General features: G+C 34.2%; 1 protein-coding gene across 8 annotated transcripts in view; it reads right to left on the reverse strand.

Moving 5' to 3' along the window:
* The window catches only part of LOC120425234 (uncharacterized), a 91,106-nt gene that overhangs the window by 29,017 nt on the left and 48,753 nt on the right, over positions 1–13,336 (reverse strand). For 6 of the 8 annotated variants that reach the window (XM_039589664.2, XM_039589668.2, XM_052709570.1 and 3 more), the window contains exons 5-6: positions 5,261–5,437; positions 1,301–1,809 (exon numbers count right to left, since the gene is read on the reverse strand). In XM_039589664.2, coding sequence (XP_039445598.1) covers positions 1,301–1,809; positions 5,261–5,437 — 686 coding nt within the window. The remainder of the gene's footprint in view (positions 1–1,300; positions 1,810–5,260; positions 5,438–13,336) is intronic. The other 2 variants (XM_039589670.2, XM_039589671.2) reach the window with 2 other exon arrangements.

Raw genomic sequence — 13,336 nt, forward strand, 5'->3', positions numbered from 1 at the left:
TAACCTGAAGTTAATATACACTTTGTAACAAAAAGGTTGAACTTAGTTCAACAAACATTGCATTGTGATTATTTTCAAATGAAACATTCAAAGTAACCTTCCCATTGCATAATTTGACGTAATGAATGAATATGCACAATTTTAAATTAAAACTAAAAAAAAAGTGACTATGAAAGTCACCTAGGTTTTTGGTAAGAAATTTTCATTAAAACTATTTTTTAAAACACAAATGAAAAAAAACTTTTTTGTGAAAACATACATAGACTTTGTGTGGCCTGATATCAGTTTATGTTTTGAAAACATAAATTTTGAGACAAATTTTAACGCTTGAATAAAAAATTGAAAAACAAATAAAATTACCATCAATTTCACTCCAGGCTACGGTACTTTAAACAGAAAAAATCATTTTAGCCAAAAGTTTAGATTTAAGAATATGTTTATATTTTTATCATTATTGTTCATATTTCTATCATTAATTGGAGATAATTTTATTGTTAGTCCATTGAAATCATAGAAATTTAAAGAAATATAATTCACATTGAGAACAAAACAAAAGCAGACTTTTGTTTTTTTTTCTGGATAAATAAGCATACTTCATAAAAGTTTAAAAATGAATCTTGGGAATTAACTGGAATTCAATTTCACCATGGAAAGTTCTTGAAACTGCTAATTATCAGGCACTCTTGACAATTGCGTTGAAGAAAAGGCATGTTAATCTATAAAACTGTTGTTAATCAACCATGATATTTTTTTTTTTTGAGATTTCGTGTTTGATACATTTATCTATGCAGAAATAATTAAAGTTCATTATAATATGAACATTTTAACAGGAAAATAATATCGAAAATGTTTAACGTTTCGTCAATTGGGAAAACATTGACTTTTTAAAACGGAAGTTGAAAAGTTGATAAAGTTTAACCGAAATCAACATAAAATCGCAGATGTTTTTATTTATGAAGATCTCCCTTTTTTCTTTTAAGATAAAGATTAAACTGGCATATTCTCTGAAGTTGTTTCTTACGTTTAAATTATATTGTTTGAAAATCAAATTTTGTGTGGGCTCCAATCTTATTAGTTTTGGTTTAAATTTCGACTGTTCTTATACATTGTACAGGACAATAGAGAATACAACAATTACACGTATAAGGAAGGACACATCGACTAAAAAGAGGTGGGATAGTGACAGTGGTGTGACAGGAGGATAGGACATCTTAAACTTTGATTTTGCTTTTTTTTTTCTTCTTTTAGTAGCTATAATTGCAGGTGAAGTTTAAGTATGGTGAAGAATGGGGGAGTTTACCGCGACATTTGCCACCTCGCTAGCCGGCGTCGGCAGCGCTCCCATTTCAACGCTATCGTTCTCGTAGCTGTAATGATTGACCCCGTTGTCGTCGGGTTCGTCGTCGTAACTGGAGTCGTCATTACTGCTGGAGGCGTATTTGGTGGTTTTGCAAAATTTCGACAACAGTTTGTTGTGGTTCCTGAGCGACGGAATGTCCAGAAAGAGCAGCTGTTTCTGGTGCTCCAGCTGGCGCTCGAGATATCTGGTCATATTGTCGTCGCTCAGGTGGTCGCTCGGATGCTGACTAGTGTTGGATCTACTACTTCTAAGCGCAGATATGTGACATGATACAAGCAATATGGCGGCAGATCTAGCCGCACCTGTACGCGAGGTTGACACCAGGACGCCTTTGGAGCCGTGCAAGGGCGCCGAGGACGGCCGTCGATTGCCATAGGAACCGATGGAGCCGCTAGATCGTTGACTGGAACGCGATGACGGCCGCGCCGACTGTATTGTCAATGGAATCCCTGCGAAAATCCGTTTTGCCGAACCCGTGGCATCATTGTGTTGTTTGTGTTTAGTTTGTTGGGTTTTTTTTGTTTGTTTAAAAAAGCCATTGTTTATGTTATGATTTACATTGTATGCAGATCCAAAGAGAAGAGACAGAATAGAAAGAGACAAGCGTACATACCGGGTTAGAATGTAAGAATCATTATTCAGCATTACTCATTATTTAAGGTGAAGGTTTTAATATGGTTGGCAATCATGCGAATGAGAAATAAAGAGTTTATTTTTGATTAAAAAATACATGTTCCGCTAGGATAGTAGACTTGATAATAATGAGAAAATAACAAAAAAATGGGCCGAATGAAAGTAAGAATGTAATCGGGTTTGTCTTGGTTGTACAATTTTCCAATGTATGAATTTCGCAGGAAAGAAAATAAAAAGATGAAATCTGAAACACGTTTGTTATGACTTACGATTTTTAAATTAGAAGTTCGTCACTTTGGGCTGAAATATTGATTCTTCAACATGTTTTATATTCGTTGCAATTTGCCAAATTTTCATTTTCCGGTTTGGTTTGGTATTCATGTTTTCACATATGAAATAGGCAATTGATATCACTCTACGTAAAATGAGAAAGAATGGGCCAAATGGGTAAACATTTTATCTGAGCGATATATGAAGCTTGACTGACGAAAAATAGGGTTTTAATTGTTTTGTTTAACATTGAGCTTAATCAGCATATATTTCCTAATTGTAAAGATTTTACAGTAAGTACTATTTTTTTAATTAGATATCAGTGACAATTTCAACTAGAATAAAATATATTTTGATAAAATAAAGCATCAATCGTTGCTAAAATATCATGAAATTGTGATATTAAGCAATTCTTTGTCAACTTGTAGCATTTGAATCAAATGTACTCCGATTTGGAAAAAAATCGTTTTTGATGGTGATTTCCACAAATTAATTTTAATAAATCAAATCTGGCCAGTAATAACAAAAAACAAAAAGTGTCGACTACGGGAATCGAATCAGAAACCTCTGGCAAACTAACCCAATGATTTAACTGCCTCGGCCACCACAGCATAACAGCATAGTGGCCAATGAGTGGTTAGAAGTCGATGTATGGATCTGATGGAACTTAATGGAGATTTATTGTATCAATTAATGAATGAATACATTTGTTTTGATTGAGTGAGTTAGCAGCATGGTTCTTTTGATTTTTGCACTAAGCTAAAATTTGAGGGAACGGTTCTCTCGACTCTGAATTGTGGGTGCATAATCGTCCCATTTGAAAAAAGTAATCGCTAAAACTTTACAGCCGACTCTCTGGTTGTCGATCTTCTCGATCTCAATATTGAAGATTTCTTCGGTCCTTTCAAAATGCATACTTCGATTTTCTTCATTAAGCTTGATCTAAAATGGCAAATTGAAGAATGTTACGTCTGTTACTTTTGCCCCTGTTTACTTTGTTACTTCGATGTCAGACAGGGATCGCTGCAACCGATGTCATTTCACGTCAATTATTATGGCATACACATACATTTTTCAAAGCTTTGAAACATGTTGGACATTTTTGCTTGTTATTTTTTGTTTTCTGTTCGTTACCATGATATTCTCCCATAACCAGGTATGTGAATTTATGTTTCTTTTCTTTGATGGTACATACCTTCAATATTGACAACCGGAGGATCGACTTATTATTCCGGAGAATGTTGTTCCAGGAAAAATGTGTAATGTTACTTTTGAAGATGTGTAAAAATACATCTTTTCTTGTGTATGTTCACAAATCCCACATGAATTGAGGTAAAATTACATAAAAAACGAAATTGTATTTAACCATACAATTTTCACAACTTCAACAGGTACAGGTGTAATGTAAGGCAACTAGAAGTTGAAAGAAAGGACTTAGCTTGATTAACAATAGACTCCGTGCCTGCAATTCCTGTTACAGTGTACAATATTTAGTAATATTTATCATTTTTGAAATTTTAAACCAGATTGGAGCACTTTTGATCTTGCTGATTTGACATGGAATTCCTTTGTACCGTTTCGGATTTCAAATAATGTCTCTAGAATTTTTAGCTTGAATGCATTTTTTTGAAACAGAACTGTTTCTGAAAATATTTAATTTATGTTTATAGTAAATAAGTTAAAGTACTGATTTTGTTGAAAAGTTCTAAGTCTTTGTGAAATAGAAACATTTGATCTCTATAGACAGTGTTATTTTTGACAAGCAGGGTCAAAATCAAAAATGCTTTGATTTAGCTTAACCTTGCTTAACTCAACTTGTAGCACCAACTGGGTCAAAACTTACGCGAAGCACCAAGGAGGTAAAAAAAGTTGAAAATGCAACTTCAACCGGCTGTATCTCGGCAAAACTCAACCGATTTGGATGATTCTTGTTGCATTCGATCCGGAAGAATATCAAGAATCACCTCCAACAAGGATCTAAAGCAGATGCGTCTACCTTAAGTTATAGTAAAAAAGGCATTTCCAATTTTTTTTCCAAGGGTTGTATGAGCCGGTGGAGTTGCATTTCCAACTTTTTGACCCCGTTGGGGCTACAAGTGCACTTGATAGTTTAGGGCAGAGACAGATAATGCATGAATTGATGTGATTTTTTTGACCTTGTTTTGCATACTTTTTTTCAAATTTTGAACGATCACTTAGGTCAACCTCTTTTTTTAAGTGAATCTGAGTTAGTTTTGGGTGTTATTATTTTTGCTGAAATGCCGCAGGTAGTTTAGAAAGAGTTGTAATTGTGTTGTTGTTTGTGAGTTGTCTTAAAAAGAACTAGGATAATAGTTTGAATTTATATATGTTCGTAATACAAGAGAACACCCTTCAGATTGCTACAAAATCCAACTCTAGACACATAGAAATGACATCTAGAAACTAGAATCATGCTTCACCATGCGAACACAGTATCTAAACATCTGAGTTGAATTTATTTTGACTTTATCATTGCTTAACCCAGGTTACTAGCCATATCATACCGATTATTTTTAATTCTATTGCTGAGCAGAACCATCCTCGATGGCAGGCTGGGTCATCTCGAGGAGATGCTCTTCCACTGCTGGATTCTCCAAATTATCGTTTTCTGCCCTCACTAATGAAATATGGTGGAAGAAAAAGCTTAGTGGATTAGCAACTATTGTTGAAACCTTGACTTTTAAGTCTACTTCTGAATGAAAATGAGAATTGAATATCATGGAATAAATTTTTAAAGTTGATTCCTTCCAATTTGAGTTTGGCGAAAATGCATCGTACTTTTTGTAATCTTACCATAATGAATTCATACATTCGTCAAATTGTACAACCGTGGCTTTGGTGAGACAGACAAGTTCATTCGACAGCTGAACATAACGAATTTAAATTAAAACGTCCAAATAAAACAAAAGACCAAAACCAAAACACTAAGAAAGCAAGGGACAGCCGCAAAGATTCCAAGGACCGCCCAGGACTTACCTGTATCACTGTTGTACAAGATCGGCGGCGCAAGGTTGGCATCGCCGAAATGTCGAGGTCGAGGATATTTCGTTTTGCTAAATAAATGCAGTACCATGCAAATGAGGCCGGCCAGCACGGCAATGCCACTGGTGACACCGAACAGTGTCGGAAGATCCGCAGTTATGGAGGCCATGTCTGGAACGGAAAAAGAGGGGAGGGTGACAGGAAAAGCACGAAAAACAGGTTAGTGGAAATAGAGCCATTCTTCATGGGCAGGAGACAACGGCGAGGAAACGAAAAAAGTCTCTATTGAATCATTTAACTTTAAATTTCTATTCATTTATAGAAATACATATTAAAAGGATTTTTTTCTTTAAAAGTGTCATGTATTGTTTGAAAATGATCTCAAATATCTTTTCTCTTATTTTTCAGAGAATCTTCCGAGTCTAGAAGATTTCGGAACTGCACCAGCAGCAGCAGCAGTATTTTAACAGCGACGACTATTTGGCAATGTTTGGCCTTCGTGGGTGCTGCTGCTGCTGTGACGGTGGTGGCGGCGGCCAAAAACAGCGGATTTTTGGATTTGCAGAATCTATTTTGCATGCGGTGGCTTTCACCAATGCAATGCGGGAAGGTGTTTGACATTTTAAGGAGATTACCGCGGCTGGCATGTCGGACGATTTATTGACACTGCGAATTGGCTTGCATGAATTGGGGTTGGTTTTCTTTTTTAATTGATATAAACTTATTCCGAACTACTTCAAAATGAGCTTGCATTAATAAATTTATAGCTATTGTACTCAATACTGGCGTATAATTGCCTTTTAAAAGCAAATCAACAATCACGCAGTCGTTAAACGAAATGTGACTGAATTATTCATACATCAATGTCGTCAGAAATTCAATGACCTTTGATTCACAAACAACATCTGTTTACACATTGAGATTCGGCGAAACCGAGTTCACGTGCACAACTTTTAAAATGCCGCACATTGGATCGCCGTGTTACGTGACCCAGAAGCACATGAACCGGAAACGTAGTGATTGAAGAAATGAACGTGTTTGAGGAGGAAACTCCATAATCTTGTATTATTGTTGTGATAAAGAAAAGATTCTGGTGAATTGAAAATCGCTGTTTTTTTAAATATAAAATTATAATGAGAGCTTAAATTGTCAAAACCTCACCAAGGTTCATCCCTAGAATGATACATTAGTATGTCATAAACAATGTTTCCATAAAAAAATTATCCTCAAAAATGGTTTACAGCTCGTGCGCTGAGCTTGAATGAAAAAAGTGTGTAACGAACTTCTTTCATTCAAATGTACCTCGCTTAAAAAACACAGCTTCACAGCTTGGAGATATGAGCACTGATAAAATTAATTATAATTTATGATTATTTGTCGTTTTCGTCAAATTGTGAAAAATTTCTTTGAAATTGATTTTCGAACAACGTAATTCCGGCTTGGTATGCAATCCCAACGAAAAATTTATTCCATCGATACAAAGACCCCTAAATCCACTTTAAAATGTGTATTTTAGCAATTTTACGGTAATAGATTGACATTTGGTTGAATTAAAAGTTTTCAAAATCAAACTTTTAAACTAAGTAATTAGTAAACTTTATATTCAATCCATTTTATTTTTTCAATCAGTGAAGGATGCCTAAGGTTACCAACAGTATTCCCACGAGCCTAAGCCATCGGCTAGGCTAGGTTCATTTTTTTGGTTCAGGTTCACACCACACGTCGGCAAGCACCGTCGGCTCAGGCTCACTGAGTGCCGTGAGCCATGGTTCATTTGGTTCAAACCAGGCGAGGCTAGCCAAAATGAACCATTGATGCATTGGCTTGAACCTGGCTTGAACCTGATCAAAGAATGTTAGGCTAAACGGCAAGCTTTGTTACACCGTAGTATGCTCAAACCGTAACATTCGCTACACCGTAGTATGATTACACCGTAACATTGTTACACCACAACATTCGTTACACCGTAACATTGTTACACCGCAACATTCATTACACCGTAACATTGTTACACCGTAACATTGTTACACCGTAACATTGTTACACCGTAACATTGTTACACCGTAACATTGTTACACCGTAACATTGTTACACCGTAACATTGTTACACCGTAACATTGTTACACCGTAACATTGTTACACCGTAACATTGTTACACCGTAACATTGTTACACCGTAACATTGTTACACCGTAACATTGTTACACCGTAACATTGTTACACCGTAACATTGTTACACCGTAACATTGTTACACCGTAACATTGTTACACCGTAACATTGTTACACCGTAACATTGTTACACCGTAACATTGTTACACCGTAACATTGTTACACCGTAACATTGTTACACCGTAACATTGTTACACCGTAACGTTTTTACACCGTAACATTGTTACACCGTTACATTGTTACACCGTAACATTTTTACACCGTAACATTGTTACACCGTAACATTGTTACACCGTAACATTGTTACACCGTAGCATTATTACACCGTAACATTGTTATACCGTAACTACGATGCAACGAATGTTGCGGTGTAACCATGTTGCGGTGTAACCAAACTACGGTGTAACGAATGGTACGGTGTAACGAATGGTGCGGTGTAACAATGTTACGTAGTAACACTGCTACGGTATAACAATGTTACGGTGTAACCAAACTACGGTGTAACGAATGTTACGGTGTAACAACGTTACGGTGTAACAATGTTACGGTGTAACAATGTTACGTTATAACAATGTTACGGTGTAACAATGTTACAGTGTTACAGTGTAACAATGTTATGGTGTAACAATGTTACGGTGTAATAATGTTACTGTGTAAAAATGTTACGGTGTAACAATGTTACGGTGTAACGAATGTTGTGGTGTAACAATGTTACGGTGTAATCATATTACGGTGTAACGGATGTTACGGTATAATGAATGTTACATTGTAACATTGCTACACTCTAATATTTGTTACACAGTGCATTATTCCTATGGTTCTCATTAGCCTGGTTAGCCTGGCTTAAGCCATGGTTCATGGTTCACTGAACCAGGATTGAACCACAAATTGAGGCTTAAGCCGAACCAAGTTTATAGGTGAACCTAGCCTAACCGGTTCATTTGGGAACTCTGGTTACCAACGGTACGGATTTTTTCCTTACCATACGGTTTTTCGAACCTCTTCGCGGATTTTTAACAGGCCGGAATTTTTGTAGGGAATTTTTCGCATAATACGGATTTGTACGGAATTTTAACAACTTTTTAATCATTGAATTGCTTTTTGATTTGGTCGAAGCTTTTGTTAAATAGACATTTTTATTTATCTGTGAGTTTGATTTAAAAAGGGAGAGTTTTCCGGGGTTTCCTCAATTCAAACTTGATTATTAATAATTCTAGAGTTTTTGAACTATTGTCTTTCATATGATGATAGGACCTTTTAAAAAAACTCTAGAATTGTTCTTTAATAAATTCCTTACTAAATATATTTATCCATTTCCAAATGCTTTCTAAAACTTGTGAAAACATTTGAACGTTTCAATTAACAAATCTAGACTTTTTTAAAGGTCCTTTAAACTGTTGTGTTTCACATGTTATAGGACCTTTTGAATAAAAAAAAACTCTGGAAAAGTGTTCGTGAAAACACTAAGAACGGTATTATTCGTAAAAGCAAACTTGTAATTTCGTAAACTTTTAAACGTTTAACATAAAAAAATGAAGAACATAATGATTTGATTCAAATCACGGTTTATTTTATGTATACTTTTAAACGTGCAAGTCATAAGCACTCTTATAGCATTTTGTGAAATTTGTTAGCTGTAAAAACGACACAGATTTAAATTTTTAATTCTCAAATTTATTTAATTTAATTTATCTAAATAATTCATTGACAGTTTTTGTTACACCATGGTGTCATATCGGCAAAAAATAAGGATTTTTGCTCAGTAAGAGTTGGTGGGACACTGGAGTAATGGTGATTTATCAACAAATAACTTTATTATTTACCGTCAGTCGGTGTGACTATGGGTTGATACACCTCTTGTAATTTCTTAATAACACGAACAAATTAAATAGCATCGGAAGTTTTTTAACGTAGGATTGTTTTAAGATAGTTACGAACATTTTCCCAAAAAAGGGTGGGATTTGATGAACTCTACCTTAAATGCCAATTGTTTGAAAATTGACCCAATCTCATTCAAATACAAAGATGTGGTAAAAACAAGTCAACAAGTCAGTGTTTCTTGTTTGAGGGAGTCGTATTTACATGCTACAATGTTTGAAGTAGACATTTTGCCTCATTTACGTACTTTTCGAGTGATTGCAACAAAAAATATTAAAAAGTTCATTATTCGAGAGGTCATTTCAGGCCTAAAACGTACCTCAACTTTAGACAGCTATCAAAATGACATGATTTGTTCTAGGAACGAGATTTTTTATGCTACACAGTAAAAAATTGTGTAAATTTGAGAGGTGTTATTTTGGAAGATTGAATATTACCTCTTTCATGATGTATTTTACCTCAATTCAGACTGAAAAAGCGACATTGCACCAGAAAAGTTGTAGAATTTATCATTTTTAGAGGTAAAATTACACATTTTTTCTGACATAAAAGATGTTCCTCTTCCCATGTTTTTTCCTGTGTAAGTCATCTTAAGATATCCCTTACACAAACCTTTTAACAGAGTTTAGTTTTATTGAGAAGAACCTGAGAAATGGTAAAATCCGATCACTTTGATCCAATCTCACTTCCAGACCCAAAGTCATACTCACTGACAATATGTTAATATCTTTAAAGGTGTACAAACTTTTTTACACGTTTTTTTGCAGTTTTTAAAAGTATTATGGAACTTTTCATAGAAATCATCTTTTCTGGAGTAACATTTGAAAAGGACGCATAAGCATTTTGACCGCTACAACTATTTTGCTATTTCCTACAGGGATGTTCCCGAAGTGAACTGAAACTGTCACCTACTTAAGGGGTGGCCAATTTGGAAGGTTGAATATAACCTCTTTTATGACAGGCAAAAACCTGTAATTACACCAGAAAAGTGGTAAGACTACAAAGTTTTCAGAGGTAAAATTACACTTTATTTTCTGGCATGAAAATGTACCCCTTCCCACATGTAATGCAGTAGACACTCTCGATGTCGATATAGAAGGGATCGTCGAGAGCGGGAGTTATCAAATCAAAGCAAACATCAAAGCAATCTATTGGAAGCGACTGATAAATTTATGGACAGCCGGAGCAATATTTATATCGAGAAAGTCGACAGTCAGAGAGTTCATTGTTTTACCTTGTTTTTTTTTTTTACTGTGTAGGGCAGGGGTGACCAAAGTACGGCTCGCGGGCCAAACGTGGCCCGCGAGGTGATTTTTGTGGCCCGCGGATCCATTTTGAATAATTATGTAAAATGGCCCGTTGTTCACTTGTAAAGTGATTTTATACTTTTTTTAAATTAATTTTTATTTTAAACTTTTTTAAGCTTTTCTCTTTTATAGTTTGTTGATTAAAAACTAATGATTTATTAAAATGTTGATCTTCATTTTAGGACACCGTTTCAATGTGAGTAAAACTAGTAAATATCGTCAAAACGTTCATCAAATATTTTTGGAAATTCAAGCTTAGACAGAAAAAAGGTTGAAATCGGAGGAATAAGGCTGTTGCAAGTTTTTAACAAAGCTTTTTCGACAACCCTTCCCTCCTCCTCCCCATTATCTCGAAAAATCATGGGCAAAAATCGTTTAAAAAAAAAACTTAGAAAAATGTATGAAAATTTTTGTGCGATCAGCTGAATTATTTAAAAATGAATTCCTTTGCGTTTACAATCATTTTGGACATGTTCTGGTTTATTCAAAAATAATTTGAATTTTAGAGAATTTTCGATGAATATTTTTTTTGTAGCTAGAAGGTTTATTTTAAAGTCGAGTCTTTCATTTTTTTTGAAAATAACGATTGCAATCCAACTTTACGGGTTTTACACATTTTTTAACATTTTTTTTTGTTTATATGTTGAAATTCTGACTCTCAACGAGTTTTTACTAGCCACACTTAATTTATTGATAAAATTACGCCGGTATATAAATTATGCAGGTTACATGTCGGCCATTTTTTGAAATATATTTAAAAAAACAATTTTATTGAAAACTTTTAAGTACAAAAAAAGTATAATAAAAGTACATTTAGCTGAAAACATTTTCCAAAGACCTTAAGCAATAAAATTAACAATACCTGTAGAAAACTGCCATTTTGTGTTTTATATTAATTTTTATTAACGAAGAAGATAAAAAATAATAAAAGTTTCAAAAAAAAAACTTGAGTTAATAGATGTATTTTTTAGTCTTTTAAAATAAAATAATGTAATTTATTTTTATAAACATCTAATTTTGTAATTTTGGCTCACAAGCTCATTTGAGCTTCAAATTTGGCCCGGTCTCTAAAAACTTTGAGCACCCCTGGTGTAGGGTATCCAATCATCACAACCCTCCACCACTTCCCCTGTTGATCGTGAGGAGTCGACCAAAAGGACCAATAGAAGACTGCCGGGATCAGCATGCACAACTTGGATTCAGTAACAGTTAATTTAGTGAGTTCAGTCATCTAAACGAGACCTTACCGATCGCTCAAATTAGTTGCCATAAAATAAAAATTCAGAAAGTTGCCTATAGGTCGTGGTGAGTCTAGAGACAGTAGATACATTTTTTTATAAGGTTCAATTTAAACTTTGACATAAGGTGGGAGAGTAGGTAAGTTATCTGATTTTAATCAGGTTCTAAATTTTTCAAGAGCGCATCATAGCGATGTCTGTTTTGAAACTGCATTAACAATATCAATACAATTATTGTGGATGGATGAGGCTTTCACCCAACCATTATCATTCATCCTTATAAATTGATTTTCCAGCATGTTCAATATGGTGAAAATGATTATACGATGCAGCAGCGCTCATATCAAATCACTGATCAAAGCCATACCCGTAGCATTGGCTTGAATTATTGATATCATCCCAAATCCCTGCTGAAAATTTAATCCTGTTTGATTACGCGCGTCAGCTGCATCCAATTGGCTTTTATCGGTTCACGTGGACGCAGCGTTAAATGCAGTACCACTCTCGAAAAGTGGAATTGATTGCTTTTCATGATTTATGGTAAAATATTTAATTTTTAAGGGAGCTTGACAAAACATAATTTCGAGATAATTATTTCCTTACCTTAACCCCAAACATTAATTCAATAAAATATATTTAAAAAAAACTAGGGCGTCCAATTTTCCCGGGTTTTGAATTTCCCGGGAAACGGGAAAAATATTTTTTGAATCCCGGGAATTCCCGGGATCCCGGGAATTCCCGGGATCCCGGGAAATTTTTGCAGCAGTCATAAAATCTATGTTTTCATTATATTTGTTACGTTTTTCTAGCTTAAATCATAGAATTAGCTCAAAACTGTTAATGGTGATAAGCTACACTTCAATCTGAACATGGACAGCAGTCTTTAGATAGTGTAAAACACAATTTAAAAAATGTGTTCTTTGATGTGCTTTGGAATTTAATTGAACCAGAATTTTGAATATATTTCTTTTATTTTTTTATTTATATAATATAACTACAAAAGCTTATACAATTTCATTGAAAGTGTCTAAAACAACAAGAAATAAAATTATACCAGACAATGCAACACTTTGGATAAGTTTCGAATTTTATGTTTTATATTTAAAAACATATTTTAAAAATTATCTTTAAGTCACTACCAATCAACTACCAACTGGGGATAATCGGGACTACAGTCTGAATAGGTACAGGAGATTTTAGAGCAATAAATTTGGAAATTTGTGTACTAATTGTTTTGATCTGTTCCTGTTGTAATCGAAATCAATCAAAACAATCAGAACATTATTCAAAAACAAATTAGCTTAAACAGCTGTCTTAATTCGTTACTTTTTCCTGATTTGCTCCAGATGCCGGTTTATGATGAAAAGTTAAATAATTTTTAAAATATTATGCTTTTTTCAAGTTTAAAGTCATAAATGAACGTGAATATAATAATAAGTCTTTTTTTAAATAAATAAAATTTAGTAGAAAATATCTAA

Source organism: Culex pipiens, chromosome 3, assembly GCF_016801865.2.
Source record: "Culex pipiens pallens isolate TS chromosome 3, TS_CPP_V2, whole genome shotgun sequence".
Classification (NCBI taxonomy): Eukaryota; Metazoa; Arthropoda; class Insecta; order Diptera; family Culicidae; genus Culex; species Culex pipiens.